General features: G+C 40.3%; 1 protein-coding gene across 1 annotated transcript in view; it reads left to right on the forward strand.

Moving 5' to 3' along the window:
• Positions 1-25,989, forward strand: part of LRP5 (LDL receptor related protein 5) — a 160,495-nt gene that overhangs the window by 28,029 nt on the left and 106,477 nt on the right. The window contains exons 2-4 of the mRNA XM_074918436.1: positions 6,789-7,185; positions 21,770-21,967; positions 25,665-25,861. Coding sequence (XP_074774537.1) covers positions 6,789-7,185; positions 21,770-21,967; positions 25,665-25,861 — 792 coding nt within the window. The remainder of the gene's footprint in view (positions 1-6,788; positions 7,186-21,769; positions 21,968-25,664; positions 25,862-25,989) is intronic.

Consider the following 25,989-nt stretch of genomic DNA (forward strand, 5'->3'; position numbering starts at 1 on the left):
CCATCTTGTGTGCCTGCGGCGGGGGGGGGGGTGGTGGTGTTTTTGTTCTTTGGTAATGAATGTTCTTGTGGTTCGGGACATTGACTGCTGCAAGAATTATATGCTATTCTCTCTGTCCAACAGTACAGATGGCTTAACCACAGAGGTCCCCTATGCATTTGTCCTGTTAAGAATTGAAATAATATTTAAAATATAAGTTCTTGCACATACTGTAATTTTGGATGGCTATTTTAGCTTGTATGCTTATTAAAATGAGATCTTCATTTTATATTGTGTACCAGGCTTCCAAGCTCCTTGGTCACTTTTCTTAAAAGCACAGTTAAACCTTTCCATGACCTCTAGCCTAGTTAACTGGTTTAAGAATTGTTAAGTAAAGCTTTTCTCCCGTGCTATACATAGGATTTGTGTGTGTTCTGCACTTCTGCTGCATTCAAGAGTTGGAATCATGCACGTGCCCCAGTATTCTCATGTCTTTCTATTTTGGCTTTAAGGGGAAGGAGACAAAATGTAGGCATGTCAACAAGTATGAAGCAGTAGTATAAATATAACTTGTTAAAACTCTCTTGCTCAGCTTGTCTTAGAACTGTTGCAGCTAACCAGCAACTGATGACAAATGCTGTGCTATGTTGATTATAGTTCATGATCATCTTAGTCTTAATACTGAGCCCTGTCAAACTGGTTTTCAGAACCATTACTGAAACTAATAGCAAAGATCAGGTAGTGCAGTTTTTAGTTGTTTGCCCCACATCACTTTGCTGGGGCTAACGGGTGCCTCTGAAGCACTTAATAAAATTTAAGTGCTGTAGAATTAAAACAAAAAATGAAGGTTAATGGCTGAATTCAGAAGCAACAGAAGCCTGTTCTGTTGGAAGGTAGTTACAGCTGGTTACTGTGACAGTAGTCTTGTCATACTTCACAGAGCATATCTTTTTAAGAGAGATGACTGTAAGGCACAGAAAAAGAAAGATTATTACTGCCTTCTTAAATATGATGAAGTGCAGAGGAGTCTTAAGCCTCAGCGCATTTTAAAAATTGCTTTTTTATATTGCTTATTGCTTATGAATGTGATAGAGGTGGTGGTAAGGGAACTATGGTAGACGTGAGATGTGCTACTGATGCTGTTTGTAACGGTCAACCAAATGAATTACACATAAAGTATACAAATCCTCCAGTCTTTTCTTATGTCTGCACAAGACAGCTTTCAATGCAGGTGATGAACCAATTAAAATTCAGTAATTAAACACAGACAAGGAACAAATGTTTTGCCCAAGAGCATTCAGAAGGTGAAGAACAAAGCTGGAAATGGAACCCATGCTTGATTCCTAACCAGCTTGGTCAGGAGTGTTTCATTTTCTCCAGTTAGTAGGCTGATGAGAAGCTCTATTTTCACACTGTTGTGCAATAAGCCTCTGTGTTGATTGCTCCATTATTAAGTCAAGGGTGTGTTTTCCAGTTGGCAGAAAATCACTGGAAAATTGGTGAGTTTTTGAAAAAAAAAAAAAAAAAAGTCTTTCTAGAATGAAGTATTGTTGATCAAGTACTGCATGATCCAAATGAGATTGTGGAATTGCTGCAAGAAGTTTGTAACTTTCTACAGTTTAGGCTGTTATCTCTTTAGAGTTAATTTGATAATTGAGGGATTTCAGGTTCTTTTTTTGTTTTGTCAAGGGATTATGAACAGCTATGTTCAGAGGTTTTAAATATTGCCTATTATGGAAAAATATGAACTGTTCTAATTTTACTGAAAAAGAATACAGGGGTTTTTTTTTTTGGTAACTACATTAAAATGTTGTCCTTTCAATTGGGTGGTAATAGACTGGATGTAAACAGTTTGTCTGCCACATTCATCATTCATCCTCTTACTGTTTATTCTTTTCTCTTCAAAGTAGAAGCTGGTGTTTCCATTTTCAAGCAATTTGCAGTTGTTGGGAGCATTGCTGATCAAAATAGAGCATAACACTAAGTGTTCCTTGAGAGTCTCCTAACTTTCTAACCATGGAGTAATTTCTCAAACAAGGGGTATTGCCTCTTGTGCAACAGATAAGCTCATTAGAAGGTCAGTGGTAATCGAAGTTGTTTCAAGTTTTTTTGGGTCTCCCCTGTCCCTTCATCCCTCTCCTCTTAAACTGCTGTTAACTGGCCTTCCAGTTTGCCTTTTCAACAGTTGTGCAATAAAGAATTAAATGCACCAAGGATAAGAGTGTTCTCTGGACTTTCAAGACCAGTTCAGGATTGAGAAGACAGCATGATTTGAAAGGAGATTGGTCTGCATGTTCTTGGAAGTGAACCTTTGATTCTACATCCAAGTTTAATTAAAAATAAACAAATTTGCACTGTGTATTGCTGAGAATATCTTGAATCTCTAGGATGGTTTGTTGATGGCACAGCAAATCAAGTTTTTGGTCAATGCCATTTGTTTTGCTGCTTTTTGAGCTTGCTTTGTTTCTCATTATAATGTTTTAGAATACTGTTGGATTCTAAATTCACACAGAGTTGGATTCATACTCACATAGAGTGAATGTGTCATTTGAACCGTTGAGTTTAGTAATTCTATGAAACTAAATGCTATGTATCTATCATTCTAGAAAGGCATCTGCTTTCTTGGTTGCCTCTTTCAGGTTTACTGCTTACTAACTGGGAAAGTTGGAAATTTGAAAAGTTCTGTGAACTTTTCTTGGGACATCTTAGAAGTTGCACTTAGTTAAAGCTTCAGTTAACTAGAGCTAGCTTTGCCTGCAAGTCACATTCTGACCTGATGTGATAAATGCAAGGCCATGGGAAGGAACAGAGCATTTAATCACTCTTCTGTCTTTTGCATTAAAGTTGGAAGAGCCTGTGTTTCTTCAGCAGCATTCCAGGCAAGAAGCAGTTACTTGTTTTGACCGGTGGTTTTTGGTTTGTTTTCTTTTTTTTTTTTTTTTCTTCATACCAGTAATGCTCTAAAAGGGCTCTGCAACCATTTTTTATAAAATTTGGACTGAAGAAAATAGGCTGGTGGGGAGGAGCAGAGAAGTAAATATGATTTTCAAAAATCAAAGTTCTGCCTTATCTCTTATTTTTTCCAAATGAAATAGAATACTCGTTTGTTCTTAAAAGGGATAATCTCTGGCCATTTTCAATAAACAATCAGTTTACATCAGTGTATAAACACAGTAAAATTTTAACAATTGCAAGCAGGGCAGTGTGATTTCCCTGCTGGGTGTTCACAGCCAACACAATGGGGCTACACTTCAATCAGGATGACTCTGAAGTACAGAAGTGACAGAGAACACAGTGGTTAATGTGTTATTGGTATGCTCTTGCCCTACTGTGTGCATCAGTGGGGAAGAAATCTTTTTAAAGGGATGGGGATCTGGGATAATATTGATACTGATTGGATTAGACATTGTTCATGTCTGATCTTTGGTGAAGAAGCTATTGAGTTCCTCCGCTGCTGATGGGACTTGATATTTCAGGTTCTTTTTCCCTTTGTAGTTGAATTAATAATGGCTTCAGCATGGAAATGCCTAGATGAAAATCTGTCATATTCCTCAAAACACATTTTTGGGACAATATTTTTTTTAGAATTTGTACGTAGACTTGTTATGGCTTTGGTCTTTGGCTGGGTATGGGGCTGATTTGTGAGGCAATGTGCATAACTTGAGAAGTTCTCTGCCCCAAAGAACTTCTGACTTAAACAGAGCCTGCTCACATCAAACTTTCCAAGTGTTCAGATGGTTTGGTACAGTGCCACTTAAAATAGACATGGTTATGGGGAACCAATGAGTTGCAGAGAAGAAAACAAGCACTTTGCATTCTAGACATTTTTTCTTGTTTTCAATAACTAACCTGTTGGGCTTTCATGATGCTATTCCCAGTGTTTTTAAAGATGACAGGAGGACTTGGCAAGTTAGGAAATGAGATATGAGTGATACTGAGACTTCATTTCTTAATAAATAATTATCCTCAAGCTGTATAAACTTTCTTGAGTTAAATATTGTAGAAAACAAAGATATTACGTTTTCAGTGAAACATTTATGATAACAGTTGTCTGTGTCATTGCTGTCCAAGATCCTCACTAAAACCACCAGCTGATTTAAATTTTCCTTATTTCTTTCATCAGGATAGACTTACTCCAAAAAGAAAAATAAAGCTATCTCTTTCCTGACTTGGGGAAAAAAGAAGGCCATGCAGCATAATAATAAAAAGGCTAAGTTTTTATGCATGTTTTTAAGTTCATTTGAAGCTGAGTTTTAGATTCTGAGGTCCTTGCCCTCCACATAAATACATAAGCTGTTGTCAGAGATGTACTTCGCTTTGGCCCATGCAGGGGCACACACTCTGCAGTGAGCATGCAGCTGGAGCCAGTTCACAAAAAAGGCAACAACATGTGTCAGGGCTGCCAGTAAAGCAAATCTGCAACTCAAACCTCATATAAACTGTCTTCTTTTGAAAGTGCAGCAGGAATTGAATCTAAAAGACAGTATCAAGAGTGAACTCTCATATATTATATACAGTAACATGAATTTGAAACGAAAGGTATTTATATCACAGGCTTGAAGCCATAGAAGATGAAATAACATATGCTGCTCTGTTCTGTGTGTTGTCCCTTGAGTTGAGTGCCAAGTGTTTGGACCTCTGCTGGGTGCACATTGGAAGCAGCAGCATCAAGTGAAATGATTGTATGTGAGGGTAGGAGTCAGCTGTTGACTGGTGTAGAACTCCAGCAGCTGCTGCTTGAGTTAGAAGAATTGGGGGGAGGAGAGGGAAGGGTACTGGGGTTCAAGGTGACAAACAGTAGGAACAAATGAAAATAGCTCTTCGTTTGATGACATAAGATCCATACCCAACTTTGGCAATCAGAGGAGTAGCTGAGGGAGCTCCATTACTTCCAGCATCTTGTGGCTTTTTCTGAATTACTGGCGTTCTTAGCTGCCAGTAGTGCTCACAGCTGTGGCCAGTATGGTGGCATCATTGAAGTTGGCTGCTGACTTCCCAGCCATATCTGCACAGAACTATTTTTCTTGTTTACTGCTAGATGAAGAAGCAAGCCTGTGCTTTTAGGAGAGAAGTGGCTAACTTGGCCATCGGTCTGGCTGGTATGATTGGGAAGGAACATACCTTAGTATGTCTACTTAATGTCCTCTTCTGGAAGAAGCAGTTGGGCCAAATCATGCCTTTGTCTCTGTTTGAATCATGCCTCCTCCCCCCATAGTGGGTCCTTCAGAGGATCTTTACAATTTCTCTCTGCTAGAGTTTTTGTGATACTCTGTGTGAGGAGCAGAGGGAGGAGCTGTAGGACTCAGACCTTCACACCTTTCTCTCCCTCTGAATGGGAGACCTCATGGCCCTCTACAACTCCATGAAAGGAGGGTGCAGAGAGCTGGGGACGAGCCTCTTTAACCAAGTAATAAGTGATAGGACAAGAGGGAATGGCCTCAAGTTGCGCCAGGGAAGGTTTAGACTAGATATCAGGAAGTATTTCTTTACAGAAGGGGCTGTTGGGCGTTGGAATGGGCTGCCCAGGGCAGGGGGGGAGTCCCCGGGATCCCTGGAGGGGTTGAAGAGTCGGGCTGAGCCAGCGCTGAGGGATCTGGTGGGGTTGAGAATGGTCAGGGTGAAGTTCATGGTTGGTCTAGATGATCTTCAAGGTCCTCTCCAACCTAGTTGATTCTGTGGTTCTGTGATTGTGGGCATGTGGAGGGACAGCCTCAATTGCAAGCACAGATTTACCTCTCTCATTGAGTGTAGTGGCAGATGAGATATGGTGTGACACGTGTTGTGACAAGTGTCATCTTGTCTATCCTAAAATCTCTGCCAGTGTTGCTACTGCTTCTGTATGTCTTACTGTCAGATTCAACTCAGCAAGGTGAATTTCCTTGCTTCTTATGAGTCTCTCCCCCCACCTCCTTCCTTTCTGTCTGTGAATGCCAGCATCATACACTGAAGTCATGTCATTGTCCAACTGAACCTTGCACACGAGATCTAGAACTTGTGCAGGTACTGCTGGAATATCTCAATGGCTGTCTTTTTGATGTGTCTTTAAGCTTCCTATCCCTTTTGCATCAGTCATAAGTTAGCTCCCTTCTCAAAGCCTGTTCCCTGTCATTCAGTACTAGGACTCCAGCTTCCATCACCCACTTAGAGCTTCAAATAGCAAGAACCTTTGTCCTTTTGCTCTTGCTGCCTCTTCCAACTAACAGCAGTCCCTACATCATCATCTTCCTTCAAACTTCCTCGAATTTCAATCTCGTTCTGTTGGAGGGGAGAAGACAGTAGCTCTGAACCTCTGTCTTAGTCTTTGCCATCTAGGAGGGTGCTTGGTGGGAGCGTTTCAGTGTATTGTATCTAGTACTGTTAGCTTCCAGCCTACTACTAAAAGGCATCTGTACTTACCTTCTGTCTGTTGTTACTATTTAAACTGGGTGAACCAAGCTTTTAAACCATGAAGACTTAATTTATTCTAAACCTGGATTTATGGATTGACAGAAGGTATTGTTGAAGGGCATCGGTTTGAACTCTTCAACAGTGTTGAAGATACTGTCTGTGTCCCTTAGATATAGAATCGGGTCTGCTCTTTCCTCTGTCTTTTACTCCTTTGTCTGACATGTGGAAAGAAGAGGTTTTGGGGTAGCTTGCATATTTCTCTCTCATGTGAAACTTCCGTGTTCCTTCTGCTGTACTGCGTGCCTCACTGATCCAGGAAAACAAGTCCTCCTCTGCCATATTCATACTCAGTGCTTTAACTTCTGTAGATGCCAGTAATACTAACATGTTCCTTTTTTTTTTTTTTTTTTTTTCCTCTGTAGCATCTCCCTTTCTGCTTTTTGCCAACCGGCGGGATGTTCGACTTGTGGATGCTGGAGGCACGAAGCTGGAGTCCACTGTGGTGGTCAGTGGTTTAGAGGATGCTGCTGCGGTTGACTTCCAGTATTCGCAAGGCATCGTTTTCTGGACAGATGTGAGTGAAGAAGCCATCAAGCAAACTTACATTAACCAAACTGGGAATGTGGTGCAGAATGTCATCATTTCTGGTCTGGTTTCCCCGGATGGCCTGGCATGTGATTGGATTGGGAAAAAACTTTACTGGACGGATTCAGAAACCAATAGGATAGAAGTAGCTAATCTCAATGGAACATCTAGAAAAGTCCTCTTCTGGCAAGACCTTGATCAGCCCAGGGCAATAGCTTTGGATCCTGCTCATGGGTAAATATTAATTTGACTTAAATGCTTAAATGGATACAGTGGTGATTTATATTAAGTTTCTAGTTCTGAAAAAGAAACATAGCCTTTTGTTTCAGTTTACATTTTCCCAAGGTATTTTTCTCAAGATCTGTAGCTGAACATATGTTTGAGCTTAAATATTTTGTGGCAAGAAATGACAGCCCAGACATAGAGCCAAAAAGAAAAATGCAGCTGTTCTTAGGTGCCAAGCCAAATATTCAACCAGTATGATTGCCTAACTTATTCCATTGCACTTTTCTCGGTTATCTTGCCTGGTAAATTAGCTTTCATTTGATATGTGATGTCTGTTTAATGTATCTAGACAGCAAGGTGTGTAAATCTGCACGAGTTGAAACAGGAATTCTCACTTGCTGTGCTCTGCTAAACAAAACCAGGACATTTTTAAGTGGTCATGTTGAATAATCATGTTTGCACTGGCAAGTAAAAGAATCCAGGTGAAACCGGGGACTCTCAATGCTTTAAGGTGAGCAGGTTAGGAAGCAATAAGGAAGCAGGCTGGATGTGTCCCTTCTAGCGCTCTGGAAAATATTTGCATCTCTGTATGGTTCCTCCCTCCGTCTTCAGTACTCCCCACCATTTCACATTTGTGCTGTTTGCTGTCTCCGTGCACAAATAGTACTGATGTTGTGCAGTTTGGGCCCTCTATTCATTGCAGTGATGACTGATCATCTGCTGTGCTGGATGGACCCTTGTGATAAGGGGAAGTGAGGTGCACTTCTCTTACGTGCACAAATCCACACGAGTGAGGTGGTTTGCTGCTCATCTGCTGCTGTTTTCACAGCTCCTTCTTGGGGATCACTTTATCCTCCTATTCTGTATAGTACCTGTAAGTAGGTTTCTCATCTGTAAGAAAAATCTGGCATCAACTGACGTTTTCACTGAGTCTGGCCTCTTTGCAAGGGGATGCTGAGTTTATTTTATTCTAGGTCAAGGGCTTAGGATAAACCACAAATATAAAGTAGTTTGGGGTTTATCCTGCGTTGGGAGATGGCAGTCTCTTGAGAAACTACCTGCTTCTGGTGTGTAAGAAGTGAAAATTGAAACTAATCAACAGCGGGCAATTTAAGATTGCCATGTCAGCAACTGCCACGCTACAGACTGCAAGTTTCTCAGGTTGCTTTTGCAGGGGTTCTCATGTAAGGCTTCCCGGATTAATGTGAATTGTTATGGGTACATTTATAATTAATACGTAAAGGATGTACAAGAACTAAATGAAACTATGTGTACCCAAAGAAACAAAATCCTTAGTTTTGTTGACTCATCACATGCTGGATGTGCCTGTAAGATAACTGGTGGAAAGGTACAACCATAACCAGTGAAAGGGAAAGTAGAGGGACTTTGTTGGACCAAAGGCCTTTTCCAGGGGGTACCTTGTCCTCTTAATCCTGACTTCACTACAGATGCCTTTAGGTGAAAGGAGTCCTTCCCATAGCAAATTGCTGTATGGGAGTATTTTAAATAAATTAGCAGGAATCCTGTGTGTATCCTGACAACAAGTAATCTATGCAGAATTAACTAATTCTGAAAACTAACTTTAGATCCAGAGGTCAGTAGTATAATTTAAAGAGGGAATATGATGTTAGAATATGATGTTAAATTGAGTATTTAATAATGATGTAGGTCAGAGACAGTGGAATGGTGCTTTCCATGAAATACCAGTGTGAGGTTGGCATCTTGTAAGTGGTTGCAGTTCCTTGCCTTTTGACTATTTTCATTAAGGTAGTTTAAATATTGGTTGTGGCAATACATTTCATGCCATATTGTGTGCTTTTTGACTCTCTGGGTTTGAAAAACTGAAAGGAATAACTAGGGATTTCTGGTAGGATATTGGTCCTATAATACCCAAAATGCAAAATTATAATTTTCAATGAAAACTGGATTAGAACAGCTGGGTGAGAAAGTATTGTTGCTACAAGTCAAAAGGAGAGCTTTCTAAAAGTTATCGGTGGTGATGGTGAAGTTGCAGTTGCTTCTGCAAATCTAATCCTTGGAAGAAGGAGAGATGCAGCCGTAGCTTATTTTGCATGACTTTGAAAGGCAGTTCTTTGCAGCAATACTCTGCAGAACAGATGCGCAGCATTTCTTAAACACAATTAAGTGTAACAACAGAAGACACCTTTTTGATGTGTTAGGTATCTTACCTTGTTTTTACTTTTCTGTATGTCTGTGGTAGCCTATTCTTTCCTTCCTGGAGGACTTGACTTCTGTGTATCTTGCATTTACTGCTCCAGGGAAGGTGTGCAAGTGTGAACAGTTACTGTGGAATGGGCTGTTATAAGGAACAAGATTCGTTTGCCAAAAATGTAGATGTCTATATGTGAGCCGGTCACCTTGCAACTTTCTGGTATTGATCAGCAGAATAGGTTGAGGTGAGGCGAGACTGACAGTTCTGGCTCTTGCTCAGATCAGTTCCTTGGGTTGCCGCTGCTGCTGTCCTGAACATTAGTTCAGCCTACAGGTTGAGGTTTTTTTCCATTGGGAGCAGCAGCTTTATATGAAACATCTCTATTGGTTTTAACTTGTGGCAGACATTTCTAATTATTAGCCTGTTTGATTAGTGTATTAATCCACTGCAACAAAGCAACATAAATAAATGGCCTGTGAAAATTCATTATGAAGATACATGTATCCTTTATAATTAGCCAGTGGTCAGTTAAAATCAGCCTCCATAGAGCTGCTCTTCTGGGTAGAAGTGACAAAATCCAGTATTGCACAAGGGTCCTATTGAATTAAAAGCATGTTTGCTCAACTAACTATCTAATACAGTAAACCTAATAAACTGAAAAATCATACATCATGTATATTTGTGGAATAAATAAAACATTCAAATTTGAATAAAGCATTCACATGGAGAGGGACTTTTTACAACGGCATGTAGTGATAGGACAAGGGGTAGTGGCTTTAAACTGAAAGAGAGTAGATTTAAGTTAAATGTAAGGAAGAAGTTCTTGGCTGTGAGGGGGGTGAGGCCCTGGCACAGGCTGCCCAGAGAAGCTGTGGCTGCCCCCTCCCTGGAAGGGTTCAAGGCCAGGTTGGACGGGGCTTTGGGCAACCTGGGCTAGTGGAAGGTGTCCCTGCCCATTGCAGGGGGGTTGGAACTGGGTGATCTTTAAGGTCTCTTCCAACCCAAACCAGTCAGTGATTTAATTCTATGATTTAATTTGCTTTTACGACTGCTTCATTTCACATAGTAGTTCTGAAGTATTTCATAGGTGCATCTGTGAAGTAGTGATTATTACATTTGATTTAGGCACAGCAGGTCTGAGTTTGAGCTTCTCTAGAACCAGTTGTTCCTTGTTTCCCGGTATTTTCTGGGGAAGGAAAGTGGATGACAGTAGGAAAACCAAACTGTTCAGTACCTTTACATTTGTATTTTTGTTCCTATGTTTTTCTGATCAGGTGTCAGATGCGGTTATTAGAACTGACAGAAGAATAAGAATTTGTGCTAAAATTAAATCAGATTAGAGCACTTGAGTAAATTTTGGGGTTTTTTTTTCTGGATCATGAAATCTGATGAAATTTACACTAGAACTCTTAAAACTGGTTTTAAGTCTTAAAGTTGCTAGACATTTGCTTTCAGTCTGGAAGAATTCTCATAAACGTGATTTTGGCCTTTTCGCAGTTTCTTCTTGAGAAGTGAGTGGAAGCTTAAAGAATGAGGAAGAAAACTTCATTAGATATAGGCCCATCAACTTCAGTTTCCAGAAGAAAAATGTGTCAGATAAGCAATTCGTAAATGCTTAACTGATACTAGTAGTACTCATGGTATGCTCTGTGTCAAACAAAACTAATTTCCTTCTGTTGACAAAAGAGCATGTCCTTGTGCAGATTGGTGACACCTTCTCTTCTCTCAAGCCTGCTGAAACATAAAAAAAAAAAAATCATACTTCTGAATGTCAGGTGGAAATCACAGAAAAACAGGCTTTGAGAGGAACCTCTAGATGTCAGCTAGCGCACCTCCCATGCACTATTATCCTGCATCCTATACACTGCCATGCCTGGTCATTACACCTACAACATTCCTGAGGATGATCACTGTACATTCAGTACATTCTCCTCTATTCTCCCAAACTAGTCCATGTCTTGAAGAATTACACTCAAAATGGAATAAAAGATATTTATTAGGCAAATGCCACACTGGGCATAACATCCCACCACGAACACCACAACATGAAATGAAGTCCGCCATCCACCTCTGCAGAAAAGCAGAAGAGAAGGTGTCACAGTATGTTGTGTCCTTAAGGTTAAGCATGTTGGCTTTCTGCATTGAACCATTGGCATCTGTGTGCTGAAGCCTCATCTGTATGAACTGAAGTAGCCTGAGGCTTTGAATATTTTGATTTAAATGACGGTGAATGGTGACATGTTTTTAACAGTGTATCATCTGATCTTAACACCTTTGGAATAGTTGAGGGGAGGGGGAGTACTGAATAAAAACTTGCGACTGTTGTAAATACTGGAGAGAAGAAAAGCATCAAACAGGGTATGTGTAGATTATGCTTTTTAGCAACTCTTATTTTCACTCATGGCTACTCAGTTAAAATGCAGAAGATACCCCGGTTTTGAATGAAACATGAGTATTGCTGCCTTGAAAGCTAGAGATCAGTTTATATCCTGTGTGTCTCTGTGTAGTAATGAATTTCAAGTATAAAATTATTTTGAAGCTTTTGGTTAATTATTTGAAACGCTGTAATGAGGATGAATATATGAGTAGCACAGTTGTTTTCTTAGAATGTAAGAGAAGTACTCAGCCATAAAATTGGTTACGAGTCATATCCAGTATCTTGGTATGGCTGTAATTTCTGGGAGTTGGAAAGCTTTTGACATGTTGCGTGTCCGAATAGCTGTGAATAGCCTGATGCATGAGAAACTTGAGGTTCTTGTGGGAAGTGTTATTTACTCTAATTTTCAGATGGATGCCCTTGATGGTGACAGCCTTTCCATAAATGTTTCATTGGTTTCTTTTGCTTACTTCTCCCTTTTCCTTCTCATAGATCTAACTAAAGATAAGTTGTTAAAAGACCATTTGCTTCATTTGAGAGCAGAACTGCTTGTTTAGAGGTAGCAGAAAAAAGTGATTTACTTTTTTTTTCCCCCAGCTGTAATTGCATGGGGAAGAGGTGGAAAGGTGTAGACTTCCTTAATAACCCCATTGGACTCCCTGCCCTGTTAGCACTCCTTTTTTGCTACAAGTTCTGTAATTCTTCATATCCTGAGTCCTGGAGGCTGAAGCTTCTTTGCTCTGTACACATTTAGTCTTCTTAAGTAGTTTGGGAATCATGGTATTCTTAATCTTTTTAATTTCCACACCATTTCTTAAGGGGATAGAAGGAGCAGCAGGATGGCTTTGGTTGTCTCAGTGCCAGTGTGCGTTGCACTGGTTTCTCATGTGAAGACAGAATGCAGCTCTGGTCTTGTAGCTTTGGCTCTGGGACAGATTGATGGCAGAAGCTGGGATTCTCTTTGATTAGAGGACTTGATGGATGCAGGTTATAGCTGCACAGAGGCAGCACGGAAATCATGGCATATACGATGTGTTGGTTTGGCTGGGCTGGCACCTTTCTGTTTGTCATGAATGGGTGGCTTTGGTTTTAAATTAAAACATGGTCCAAATTTTTTCCTGTAAAAGTAAACAGTAGCATAAACCGAAGTAAGCAATTTTCCACATAATCTGTTGAATGTTTCATTTTGTTAAATTGTGTTTAAAATTACAAGCATGAAAATGAACATGCTTAGATTGCATGCCTTGACACATTATTGGCTGTCATTTGAGTGTACTGTTTTCCCAAACATTGAGTTAAACTGAACCAGCACACTGAAGTAGATAAAATGCATTGGCCTGAGCGAAACGTTTAAGGGCAGCTGTGAGATCTGTGAGTAGGAGAGCAACCAACACCTTGCACTATTGAATTACTGTTCAATATGTTTGCTGGACCCCTGTCCTCTGCTAAGTCAGTACCATGTGTAGACATAATTTCTTGGACTCTCCTGATCTGCTTTCATCCAGTGTGCCTTAAGGAGAGAGAAAGAAATCTAAGCTTAACTTTAGGTACAGTTAGTAGTCCGAGGTTAAGTCATGACTGGGTCTACGTGTAAACAGCAGAGGGTGGCAGGTATCTCACAAATGGATGGAGAGAGAGTTCATTCTGCAGTTTGATAGGAAGATTCCCTGACTTCTGAGTTGCTGCAGTGGGTCTTAAAATGAATTGAATGTAGTGAGATTTGGAATATTTTTCACTTTCCTAAAATAAATAATATTTTTTGAAAGAAGAGGAGGACCTGGGGTCAATGAACTGAATATATGGGCCAGCAATATGTCCTTCCTGCAAAGAAAGCCAGCAGCATCCTGGCTTTGTTAGAAGGAGTGCTGCCAGCAGATGGGGTGAGCTGAGCCTTCCCCTCTAGTCCGTGCTGGTGAGGCCACCCCTGGAGTCCTGGGCTCAGTTCTGGGTTCCTCAGCACACAAGGGATGTGGACATGCTGGGGTGAGCCTAACAGAGGGCCACAAAGATGATTAAGGGATTGGAGCATCCACCATAGAAGGCAGGGCTGGTGGTGTTGGGATTGTTTACCCTGGAAAAGAGGAGGCTCAGGGGACCTTACCACTGTGTATAATAATATGTGATGTGAAGGAGTAAAGACAATGGAGCCAGATTCTTTTCAGTGGTATCCAGTGAAAGGACTAGAGGCAGCAGGCACAAACTGAAGTAGAGGAAGACCCAATTAAATGAAAGAAAATACTTCGTTACTGAGAGGGTAATGAACCGCTGGAATAGGTTGTCCATAGAGTTTGTGGAGTCTGCAACCTTAAAGATACTCAGAACCTGACTGGATGAGATCCTGGGTAACCTACTCTGGTTGACACTGCTTTGAGTGGTGGGGTTGTAGTAGACATCTCCAGAGGTCCCTTCCAGTCTCAGATATTCAGTGATTCTGTGAAAAAGCAGCATTTTTGGTGCAGGGTTCATGACCTCGTAAGGTCCTTTTCCTACTTTGTTTTCTGCACTTTCCTGACGGCGCTATAGAGGTGGTATAACGCTGAGTTGCTTGTGAAGTGCTTTCAATAGGAAATAATTTCTTTATATTTAATATTTATTCATATCTCTTCAGAAACGTCTGGGAAGAAAAAGTTATACTGTGTTGTCTTTTGTACCTACCGATTGAGGAGAAGCTATGAGGGCTTATTCTATCTTCTTATAGTTGTTCTCCTGTTTTCTGTGGAGTTTTTGCTTACGAATGTGCTGGACATTCTTTTAGAGGTGAAAGTGCATAACGCACAAAGCATGTGCAACTCCTTTCCCCCCCACCCCCGCAGGAAATCCTACCAGTGCAGTTTCTTTTTGTCAGGATATCAGCGGTATTGCAGTAAAACTGCTTTCCAGGTTGAAAATTATCTTCCTAACCCCCCTGAGGAGTGTTGCATGTATCTCCTTACTGCTGCCCTCCTTCTCTAGCTTCAGTGGGTTTGGAAATCTTGAGTCCCTCTCTCTGAGGATTCTTCAGCTTCATGGGGTCATGTAACCTGACTTTTTAACCAACTACTGAAGCTGTATTGAATGTGTGCTTGTTTACCTTTGAGAAATCACTAGGGTGTCTTACTCCTTTCCATCTGGGTGAGCAGGGAAAGATGCGCTCTTTCCTTGCAACTACTTCATTGCAATAATATTTGAGCATCCATCAATTGACAGGCAATTATGTTTTTCCTCTTTGTTCTCAGTTGCCAAATAGTGTGTGTATATATATATATATATGTGGGTATATATATATATATAGTATATATTTTAAAAGAATAAACCTGTCAGAATAAAAGATGTAGGAAAACTGTAGGTGGTTCTCAGAGGTTTTGTTTGCTTTGCTTTAAATACATGTCTTTGAATATGATGTGATTAGATGTGATGGGTACCTGCTGTGGCATATTTTTGGGTTTAATGTAATGTTTTTTGTCAGGAACATCCACGTCTCAAAGTTCAGTGCTCAAGTAAAAAAAAAAAAAAAAAAAGGTAATTTGAGTAAGTAATTTGCAACTTAATGCTATGTAAGCCATTCTTTTCCCTTCTGTAAGCACTTAGTGTTATTTAGTTTTGCAGTTGAGTTTTTGTAACTTTAAAGGTGGGATGGGAAAAGTAAGTTTTAAATGTGCAGGAATCTAAACTTCATAGCAGTTTCCTGTAAACTCCTGTTTCGTGCCCTGGCCTTGTATAAGTTTGAGAACATTGTTGAAATTGGAGAAGTTTGTGCTGATTTACATCATCTGTACAACTGGCCCCTTTTGTGTAAGCAGGTTATGTAAGGTTTGGCAACAGTACTGCATATTCGGGAGGTGGAAAAAGTGTTTGGGCAGTGTTGGCCGCTTTTTATTATGTCTGTGATACCTTCCAGCTCAGATGTCTGATCGGCTGCTCTTTGAGGGCATGGCCACGATTTCTAATCTCTGCAAAAATGATGACAAGAGATGAAGCAGCAGGAAATAAGAAATGACCTGCAGCTTTAAAACTGAGGGGAAATACGGTCTTCATCCTGTTTTTGCTTCTGCACCTGGGATTTTAAAATCAGTTAAGTGGGGAAAAAAAAATAGGAAAGACCAGTGCGGTGCAGTTTACCAACTTTAAAATTTGTTTTTGCAAGGTGTCTTTCAGTCCCATTCTTCTGATGGCACTGAAGCACTATTCAAGCTTTCATTCAGTGTGGTAATTAAATATGTGCCAAAACCCAGTGACTTGCTGACTGCAGTTGAACTGCATTTCTGTAATTTCTTCTGACCAGAAAGCTTGGTGGGGAAGCTTGCAACTACTGTGCTTACTGATAGAGCAGTAACTGAATTTTACAAACTCAGTTCTGAGTCTGGTACTTCTGGATACTGGATGATGGACTGGATGCACTGTTAGTGGTTGTGTGTTCAGAAAGAAGTACACGTGTCTTCTCCTTGAGGAAGCTCTGGCTTTTGCTGGTTTGTTCCTGCTGGTTTCTTTAGTGTAGCAAAGTGCAATTCGGTTTAGGGACAGAATTGGTGCAGTTGTTGAGAAATTATTATTAGATGTTAATCTCTTCTGCCCCCTGCCACCACTTTGTTTTTGCCTTGAAAGTCTGGAGTTAAAACCCAGTAAGGGAGAAGACACTGAGCATCTCTGAAGAACCGAGTAAAGTAACCTAAGTGTTTGCCCCAGGGCCTCTTTTAGTTCAGTGCTTCTCTAGTTGTTTGGTTGGGGTTTTTTGAGAGTACTGATTTTGTGATAGCTGCTTAGCAGTGAATTTTGCTCACTTTTTTTTTTTTTTTTTTTTTAATTAGCTCTTTAGGAATTTATGTTTTCATTTTCTTTAATAGCTTCAGTGCTGTTACACTTTTATTGACCTATTGCAAGCTAGGTACAAAACTCCTGGGATGCTAAATCTCAGTCCCAAACACGTGATCAATCTAATGTCTAGTAAGATACCAAGTACTCGTTTTGATATTTTTAGCTCCATAGAGTTGTTACGGTATGCCCTGGGATATTTTAAATTGTGTAATTTACATTTAAATACACCATCACCACCAGCAAAATCAACCAGACAAACAAACCTACCCAAATACATGCTTAGGCTCTTCATCATTATTCAGTGTATATCTTTTCAACAGGCTTCCAAACCAGGGAACGTTCAGTAGCACAGGTAGTGCTGGGCTGGGCTTCTTTGCATAGTCTACTGAATTTACCGGAAACCTTTCCTGGACTAAATATCCAATTTTATAGTGAAATGAAAATAACAGGGATTGTTAATGTACTGGACACCAGCAAAAAAGGTTATATTTGTAAAACAAAAAAATCAGTCCTGAACTGTCAGCTGTCCCAGAAGCATTAATGGTGTCTAGACTGTTTCGAAGTGCTTGGTTTTTGTTGAGGTCAGTAAGAAATGTGGGCTACTGAGCAGGTTCAAAAAAAATTAAAGCTTTTTTTTTTTTTTTTTTCCTGGAGAAATAATGGGTCACCACTCCAGACCCCTGGACTAGGTAATTTTAACAGGTTTAAACTCTATTAACTAAAGTTAATTTAAATCAGGTTGATGTAAATCAGTTCTTCACATATAAACTGTTAGTGCACAGACTGTTTTTTTTCTCTGAGAAGCCACTTTGAGCTTTTTGCCTTGTTGTCCCTGCCCCCCATAAAGCCCCAACCAAAAATATCTGCTGTTTGTGTAAGAATTGATCCTGTGTCCTGGGGCATTTGGAAGATGCAAAGTGTAAGACATGATGGCTACTACTGGACATTACTAAAATACTGAACTTCTCCACTGTTTTTCCTGTATGGCTCTTTATCTGATGAACCTGGCTAGGGCAAGCAGATTTTAGTAGTTTTGACAGAAGACTCATTTTCTTAAAGAGATCCATGGGTTCTTTCAGGGGTAGGATAAAGCCTTTTTCTTTCTCTTCATAACTAATCACCTGAAGGAAGCTTCTTTGCCCTCCCTCCTCCCCCCAATTTTTATCTTCTGCTGTTAGTGTTCCAGTTAAATTTGCAGTGGTGCTTCAGCAAAGCTTGCGTCATTCTTTCCATAATAACTGTACTTTTTTTTTTTTTTTTCTTTAGGATTTATAACATGCCCCCAAAATTTCTGTCTTCAGCTGAATCTCAATATAGGGTGTCTCAGTCAGGACACTGTATCTAATTTGGTTTGAGCTAGCTTTTTCACTCAAGATAGAGGAGGGTAAAAAAGACTGCGCATTCTTTAAAATCCCCTACAGCCATGCATTTAAAACATGACATTTTATGGCCTATTAAAATTTGATGTCTAATGCTGTGTTGTGCCTTGTGTTGACCAAAAAAATGTCGAAACTGCCTAGATATTATGGTGGGAGAGAAAGGATGAAGAGGCCTGCCCTAGCTAATTGTAGAGTCCAGGGCACTAATTGGTGACTGATCTGGGGAAAGTTGGAGAGTAATGACTGTCTTTCTCTGGGGCAGTTCCATAGGTGATTTCAGCTGTATGGCTGCTGCCTTTATTTGTTCCTTCTGTTTAAGCACCACTGCTGTGGGACCATTGGTCAGACAGATCATTTGCTAAGGTAACTGAAAGGTTTTTTTGGTTTTTTTTTCTTGGAGGGTGCTAATGTCAGCACCCAGGGTAGGAGCCAGGAAAGGAACTGCTCCGTTTGGCAGTGGCGTGGGTTTAAATAGGCTTAGAGAGACCAGAGCCTGCCTCCCACTCCTGCTACAGGAAAGCTTATATTCAAACTCTCAGTTCAGGGTCTTGGTGTGTTACAAGATTCCCAAACCAGAGCTGATTTCCTATAATTCATCGCGAATCACTACTGACTGCCTGCCAAAAAGGTGGAAACCTGTTGGAAAAGGGGAGGAGGTTAAATGGAGACAAGACCTGCTTTTGCCATTGCAGTGCTTGGCATGCTTTCCTGTGATGGACCACAGGGGTGCTTTGTAGCACGTGGGGGGAATGAAACCATTACTTTAGTAGGGGCTTGATGACTGCAGAGACGTAATATATTCTGTAAAGTTCACCAGGAATATCAGCTTTATGATACTTAAAGGGTTGCAGAGACACCCTGCAATCAGGACATCATGGTGACAGGATACTAATAATCTTTTACGTGTTGTGTTAAAAAAGTCCAACTGTGAGAGAAGTGCTTTGAAAGAATGCTGCCTGCATTCAGATTGTTCTACGTGTTGTCTAAATGCATCTTCACCCTCCTTAGCGGTACAGTTCCTTTGCTAATACTGTGTAGTTTTAGACCTTTGAGTGACACAGGCATTGATTAGGATTGAGCAAGCTCAGTCTGTACTTGTTAATGAGCTAAAATGTAGGGATGTGGCAAATTAATGCGCGAAGCTGAAAGTATACTTCTGCCCAGCAGTCTCTGTGTGGCCATCACCTATGAAATTAAGCAACAGGTGTTTTTTGGGGGAGAGGCTCTGGAGCTGGAACTCCTTTCATCTCACAGAAAAGCCATGAGGACCTTTTGGCTTACAGACTTTTTCTTTTTTTCTCTTTTTTTTTTTTTTTTTTTTTTTCCCCTTCATCTGAATGCATTTTGCTTCAGGGCAGGCTGCAACGTCAATGGGAGGCTTCAGGAGAGGAATTCCGCTCAAGTGTAATTTTAGGGATATATTTTCATCCTTTTTATTTTAACCTGATTTTTAAGCTTAATCGGACTTAGCTAGTTTTGTCTCCTTTGTTTGTGTTTTTAAATAACTGTCATAGGATTTTTGATTTTGATCTAAGCTCTATTTTAGCCTGTATTTATACATTTCGATATATGACTAAGTGTGGGACTGTCATAGCCATGTGATATAGCCCAAAGCCACCTTTAAGAGCCAGGTTTTTCTTAATTCAACAGTCCATCTTTTGTCCATCTTCATTCCCGTAGAGATGGCTCAAGGTGTCCTTTGCATACTTCAAGCCTAGTGCAGGTGAGCCGGATCAGAGAACTGATTTGACCTGACCAAAAATGAGTATTTGTCTGGATGAGTTTCACAGTCTGATTCACCAGCTGGATGCACAGACAGTTTCTTTTATGTCTGCTTTTCTCTGGCTTCTGTTGTTTGTCAATAGCTGCTTCCCCACACAGTTTGAGCTGCCACAAATTATAGCCTGACTTGTTAAGGAAAACCAAAATGAGTGACAATTTACATTCATAGGTTGTCCTGTGAACTGGGGCAGCTCAGTTACTGCTGCTGCTTCAGGAGCAGTCAGTCTATCCTGACTGCAGGAGCCAGGATGTTTTGGGGAAGGCGAGTCCTCTGCAGTCACTCTGAGGAGAGTTGTCTCAGAAGCCTGAGGGCTCACCTGCATGGAAGCTTTACCATTTCAACTAGAAAACTCCTTGTTTTACCCTCCCACACGCAAGTGTATGTGTATTGTGATACAAGCGAGTCATTTCTCTCTCTCTATTTTTATATAAATAAACATTTTTATAAAATAAATATTTATATAAACATGCTAACGATTATGTATGCCGCTATGATCAGAATGGTCTAAATAGGTGCTGTGACTGTGCTGGAATGGGAGGTACAGCTGTACATGCTGATGAGAGCATTTTAACCATGTGCTGTGAGAGACATGTCCTGGGGATAACAGTGCAGCTGCCTGCTCCTCCTTGGCTGAAACGATGGCCTCAGCTGTGTGTGAAGCAGCTACAGAGCTACTGCAGTTTACAGAAGCATCTTTTCACAGGATCACAGAATTGTCTAGGTTGGAAAATACCTTGAAGATCATCCAGTCCAACAATCAACCCAACATTAACAGTTCCCAACTCCCCCAGATCCCTCAGCGCTGGCTCAGCCCGACTCTTCAACCCCTCCAGGGATCCCGGGGACTCCCCCCTGCCCTGGGCAGCCCATTCCAACGCCCAACAGCCCCTTCTGCACAGAAATCCTTCCTCAGAGCCAGCCTGACCCTGCCCTGGGCAGCTTGAGGCCATTCCCTCGGGGCCTGGCGCTGGGGCCTTGGCTCCAGAGACTCATCCCCCCTCTCTGCACCCTCCTGTCAGGGAGTTGCAGAGGGCCAGGAGATCTCCCCTCAGCCTCCTCTTCTCCAGACTAGACAACCCCTTTGTTGCAAAGGGGAGTGTGTCCTGCTGAAGAACATGACTGCAGTTACAAGTGTAATCACCACTTCATTACCCAGGTGGATTGCATTCTCTTCCTATGTGTTCCCTAGCGTGGCTGCACAGCCAGTGCTGTCTTCTTCAGGGGATCTGAGGGGCTGAGGTTGTGAAAAGTTTATGAAAAGTCTGGCTAAGCATGAGCTCTGCAAGACTAAACAGGTGCCTCTTTACCATGCTTTTCTGGAGCTCCGGTGGTAGCAGGGCTTAGCTTAGATGTAGCTCAGTGCACTGACCCAGCTGGTGCCCATCCAGCGCTGCTGGTTGGTCTGACACAGCGTGATGAACCCTCAGTACTGGAGAGTCCAGTGCACAGACACCTCTTTTCGAGGGCTCACTCAGGGCAGAGGCTTCCTGACACAGTCCGTGCCAGAAATGGCTCTGTGTTGGCACTGGGAAAGCCAACACATGGGAAGGGGAAAAAAAAGAACCCCAAAATTTATTCTAATGTCATTCTAAGTATGCACAGATTCATGACTTATTTATTGATAGAAATGAATTTCAGGGCACTTGATTTTGTATTCTTTTCTGTATACAGACTTGCAAAAGGAAGCTCAGCTATGGCCACTGCCTGCTTGGATAGGTGATTAGTTGCTTCAGAATGAGATGTAGGATATTAACATGTAATAACTGGCCACGCAAGGACAATACTCGGTTGTAAATGCTTATGACCATTGGGTGCTGCCCAACATTGAAAGAGAATGGTAATAGATTATGCAGAGGCAATGCTTGTGAGAGATGCTCTCATGAAGGAACTTTTTTGCACCTTCTGGAACTATGGTTTGATTTATGTTGGTAAGTATGTTAGTAAGTTAATAAGTGTGATAAAGGTTTGGGGGTATACATCTGTGTGTATACACTTAAGGGCTTTGCAAAGAGCTGTGATCCCTTCTGTTCCTAAAGCTAATCAGCATGTATTGTGGTTTAATTTGTGTGCATCTCTGCTTTGATTTTCAGATACATGTATTGGACTGACTGGGGTGAAACACCCAGGATAGAACGAGCAGGAATGGACAGCAGCACACGAAAAATAATTGTCGATTCAGATATTTATTGGCCAAATGGACTCACAATAGATCTCGATGAGCAGAAACTTTACTGGGCTGATGCAAAACTGAGTTTCATTCATAGGGCAAATCTGGATGGTTCCTTTAGGTAAGTTTCCTTTAGTCATTAATATGGTCTTAAGTTATTTCTCATCTCCCGCATTCATTTTGAACTGAGGCTTTTTGAATAATGCTAATACCTTATTCTTTTAAAGTGCAATTGCTAATAGCCTTGCAAAAAGAAGTAGCCTCACATCCTATAAAAGTGGTTTTAAAAGTAAGACTATTTGTATCAGTATTTCACTATAGACTATTTATAGCCACCTTGTACAGCAAGATTTTTTATATTTAGGCACATATTTGTCTTGAAAAATATTTGGAGATGCTTATCCTTGGCCCTAAGCAATCTGACATTTAACTAGTGACTAGAATTTTACAGTATGTCACTATTTTTTTTTTAAACAGGAAATACGTATTGAAACACACTTGTCCTTGGCCCCATCCAAAGATGTCCTTTGTGGCGTGCCTATAAATTAATAAACTTCAGCATTGCAGACTGCAAGCAAGCAGGAAGCAGATTTTTCTCAAGCTTAGTAGAAATCACAGAATGGAAGTTTTGGTTAGTGGGTCCTGTCCAAGTGTGCTGTTGAGTTTTGGCTTTTGTAGACACAGAGAGGTGACCCTTCAGACAGGGCAGACCTAGATTTTTGAGATTGTGCCTTCAATTCTCTGCAGTGTTCAGTGGGCAGGTTGTGTTGATCCTGAAGGGTGAGTGTCATCTGCCAGTGAAATGTTCTACCGAGGAGGCAAGTCTCTGCATTCTGGTCTGGCTTTGGTCTTCAAATAGTTTAAAATGACATTTTCTTTTTCATTATTTCATAACATTTTAAATGTCTGTGTTACAAAATCATTTTGCTTTGTTAAAATTTGGGGGAGTTTTATTTTACATGTATCCGTTTTATTCTCCCCCAAAAAAGCCACTGTATTTTTCATGGAGGTTTTCCATTTTTTTTAACTGAGGTGCATTCTGTGCCTTTCTTATTCATAAAAGAGGAATAACAATATTGACATACTTTATAAAATGCTCTTAAGTTCCTTTGAGAGCACTATGTAAGAGCTAGATAACGGTGGCATTGCAGCAAGCGACAGGTACAGACTGAGAGTCAGAAGTATAGACAAGGGAGAAGGCCTGTACGGAAGAGTGTGGTAGCTCAAAGGCTGAGTGCAGGTTCACAGAAAGAAAATGGTCCCTCAGAATTCAAAATCTGAGAGATGTTCATGAAATACAACATGAATCTGTTTCTCTGATTTGGGGGTGAGTTGCAGAGGGCAAGGTTTCCAGGCTAATTCTGCAGTTACCATGCATGTACAAATAGTATAAACTTTATTTGCTTGTATGTGTAAAAACTTCAAAGTTGTAAATGGTAAGTAAAATTTATTTTGCTCATTTTAAGGTAGCTCCTGAAAGGGAGCAAGCCTTTGAATACAGTAATTCCAGCAATCTGTCCAAATTACTTTGTGCTAGATTAGTGCATGTCCACCACCTTCCAAGCAGTTTTCTATTGAACCATAAATGAAACAGTACTTTAGGAAAAATTAATATATTTTGCATTTAAAAAAAAAATCAGCTCACTGGTGTACACTTCTTACATATTTTATTTAACTGCTGGAGGGTGTAAATGCGTACTTAGGAATATTCCTATGCATACATAGGAATATCTTGAGGTCAAGATATTCCTATGTGCGATGCTTTCTGGAAGTTCCTTGTGTCTGACTGCACGTGGACTTTTAGGTGGTGTCCAGTGCAATAGCTTGATATCATTGAGCTGTGTGTAGTTCAGATTGTTATCATATAAAGATTCCTTAAAACATTATGCATATTAATAAAATGCTATGAACATTGATCTTAATTTTAACTATTTTAAAATAAAACTTTTATTTATGCTTTTTTCCTTCCACTGCTCAGTGTTGAAACAGAAGTCTCTGAAGTTAGGACTCTTAGATTCTGGTGTCAAGGTAGACTTCAATAATGATTCAAACTAGATCATAGCCTTGGAGGTTGCTTCCTTAATCACAGAGTGAAGTAAGTTTTACCCAGACTTGTCAATGAGGAAATCTTACGGTGTTTCAAAAGCTTCTACTCTTCCACTCCCAGAATCACTTCAGAGTCAAATAAAAAGGAAATTTGCATTCTGCATGTTACATTTTAGCAACCTTCAGCAAGCCTGTTGGCTGTAACTGTTCAAAGGAATGTAATTACAGGAGAAGGTGAGACTTGGTATCTAAGAATGATGGAAATAGGGGAAAGATGTAGTAGAAAACAGCTGCCAGATACTAGAATACAGCCACAGCTGTTACTAGTAAACATGTAACAGCAAAGGTGAGAGTGGAAAGAGAAGTGAAATCAGTATTTCTATTTATTCTGTCGTGTTTTGTGGGGAGAGAAGTAGTGATAATTTGAAAGACAAATTTTAGAGCAGTTTCACTTTCATTTCTAGAACAGAAAGAATAATAAAAAATTTGTTTTGTTTTTTTTTTCCATATTACCTGTTTTGTACATATATATGCAAATACTTGTTTGCCTGTGTCAGTCTGTTCCAAACTTATCAGTGTCTAAATAAGTACGAAGAATTTTGGGGGTACTTTTTATATTCTCCCTGGCAAATGATATCTATGAAACAGAATCCTTTCCCTGCCAAACGTTAGCCGTTCTTTGTTTTTTCTTTAATCTCTTCAATGGAAACAGTGTAAATGCAGATCTGAATTAGGTGTAAGAAAAATATGGTCCTCGCTTTCCTTCAGGATGATGGTGAGACTTCAACTTTCTCAAAGTTGTATGATGAAAAACTTTGAATACTGGTTTGCTGTGTCAGGACACAGGTTTGGAAGGTGTCTGTATGCCTTTGTGTTTGTGCATACATAGAATGCGTGAGTTTTGTGAAAAGTGAGGGCATATTTTTTTGACTGAGGAATTGTCAAGTATGTTTTCAGTGATTTAGGAGATGTCTCCAGAACTACTGAATCTAACTTATACAAATTTATTACAGTATGTATAAATTTGAGGATCCCATGAATTTAGAAAACATTTTGGAGATGTCGTGTTTTGTGGCTTTCAGTTCAGCTAATAACCAATGTGAAAATATATATGCATCTGCAGAAGAGAAGTGTGGCTGAATGAGGTCACTGAAAAACATCTGAAATGTTTCATTTATATTAATGAATTATTAATATTTACTCTTAGAAAAGTATAACTGATCTTTGCTCTACATTTAAAAGGTAATCTGAAAAATACTTGTTTCTGCTGCTGGCCAAGTTAAGAGGAGTAATTTAAAGATACTCCAAGGTTATTTCTTCCTTTTCCGGCTACAAGAAAAGACTGAGTGCAACTGAAGTCCTGTGCAAAGATGTCATATATTGTGTAGAGGGACAAAAAAAGTAATGTTTTAACTGGAGGAGCACTCTTAATGCCTATGTTTCCTCCAAAAGGCAGTTGTGTTTGGGCATTTCAGCAGCCCTGTTGAGGAACTTCAGCGTGGCCTTTCAGAGGTCAGCGTGGAGCTGAATCAGATACTGTGTCGCTATGAAACCCAGTATATTTGTGTCCTTACTGCTGTGAAGGGGTGAAGTCTTGTTTTATATTTTTCAGCCTGATTATCACTTCTAGCATTAGGTGAATCTCTTGAAGGTCCAGTGAATTTGCTGTAAGAAGATGATTCCTATATGAGTTTTTACAAAGCCAGAATTTTTAGTGGGTGGTAACAGGTGGAACCAATACATTTGTAATCCTTGCTCTTTCTTTCATCCAGGCAAAAAGTTGTTGAAGGTAGTCTTACTCATCCTTTTGCACTGACCTTGTCTGGTGACACTTTGTATTGGACGGACTGGCAAACACGCTCCATTCATGCCTGTAACAAAAGGACGGGAGAGAAAAGGAGAGAAATACTGTCTGCCCTGTACTCACCGATGGACATCCAGGTCTTAAGTCCGGACCGACAGCCATACTGTATGTTTTATTTTTTGTGTTACTGTTAGTTATCTATCAGGAAAAATGTTAATCATAAAAATGCTTAGTTTGAAGTTCTAAGGTTTTGAATGCTTGCCAGGGGATTGGTTGCTAAAGGTGTAAGTACC

Source organism: Athene noctua, chromosome 14 (assembly GCF_965140245.1).
Source record: "Athene noctua chromosome 14, bAthNoc1.hap1.1, whole genome shotgun sequence".
Lineage (NCBI taxonomy): Eukaryota > Metazoa > Chordata > Aves > Strigiformes > Strigidae > Athene > Athene noctua.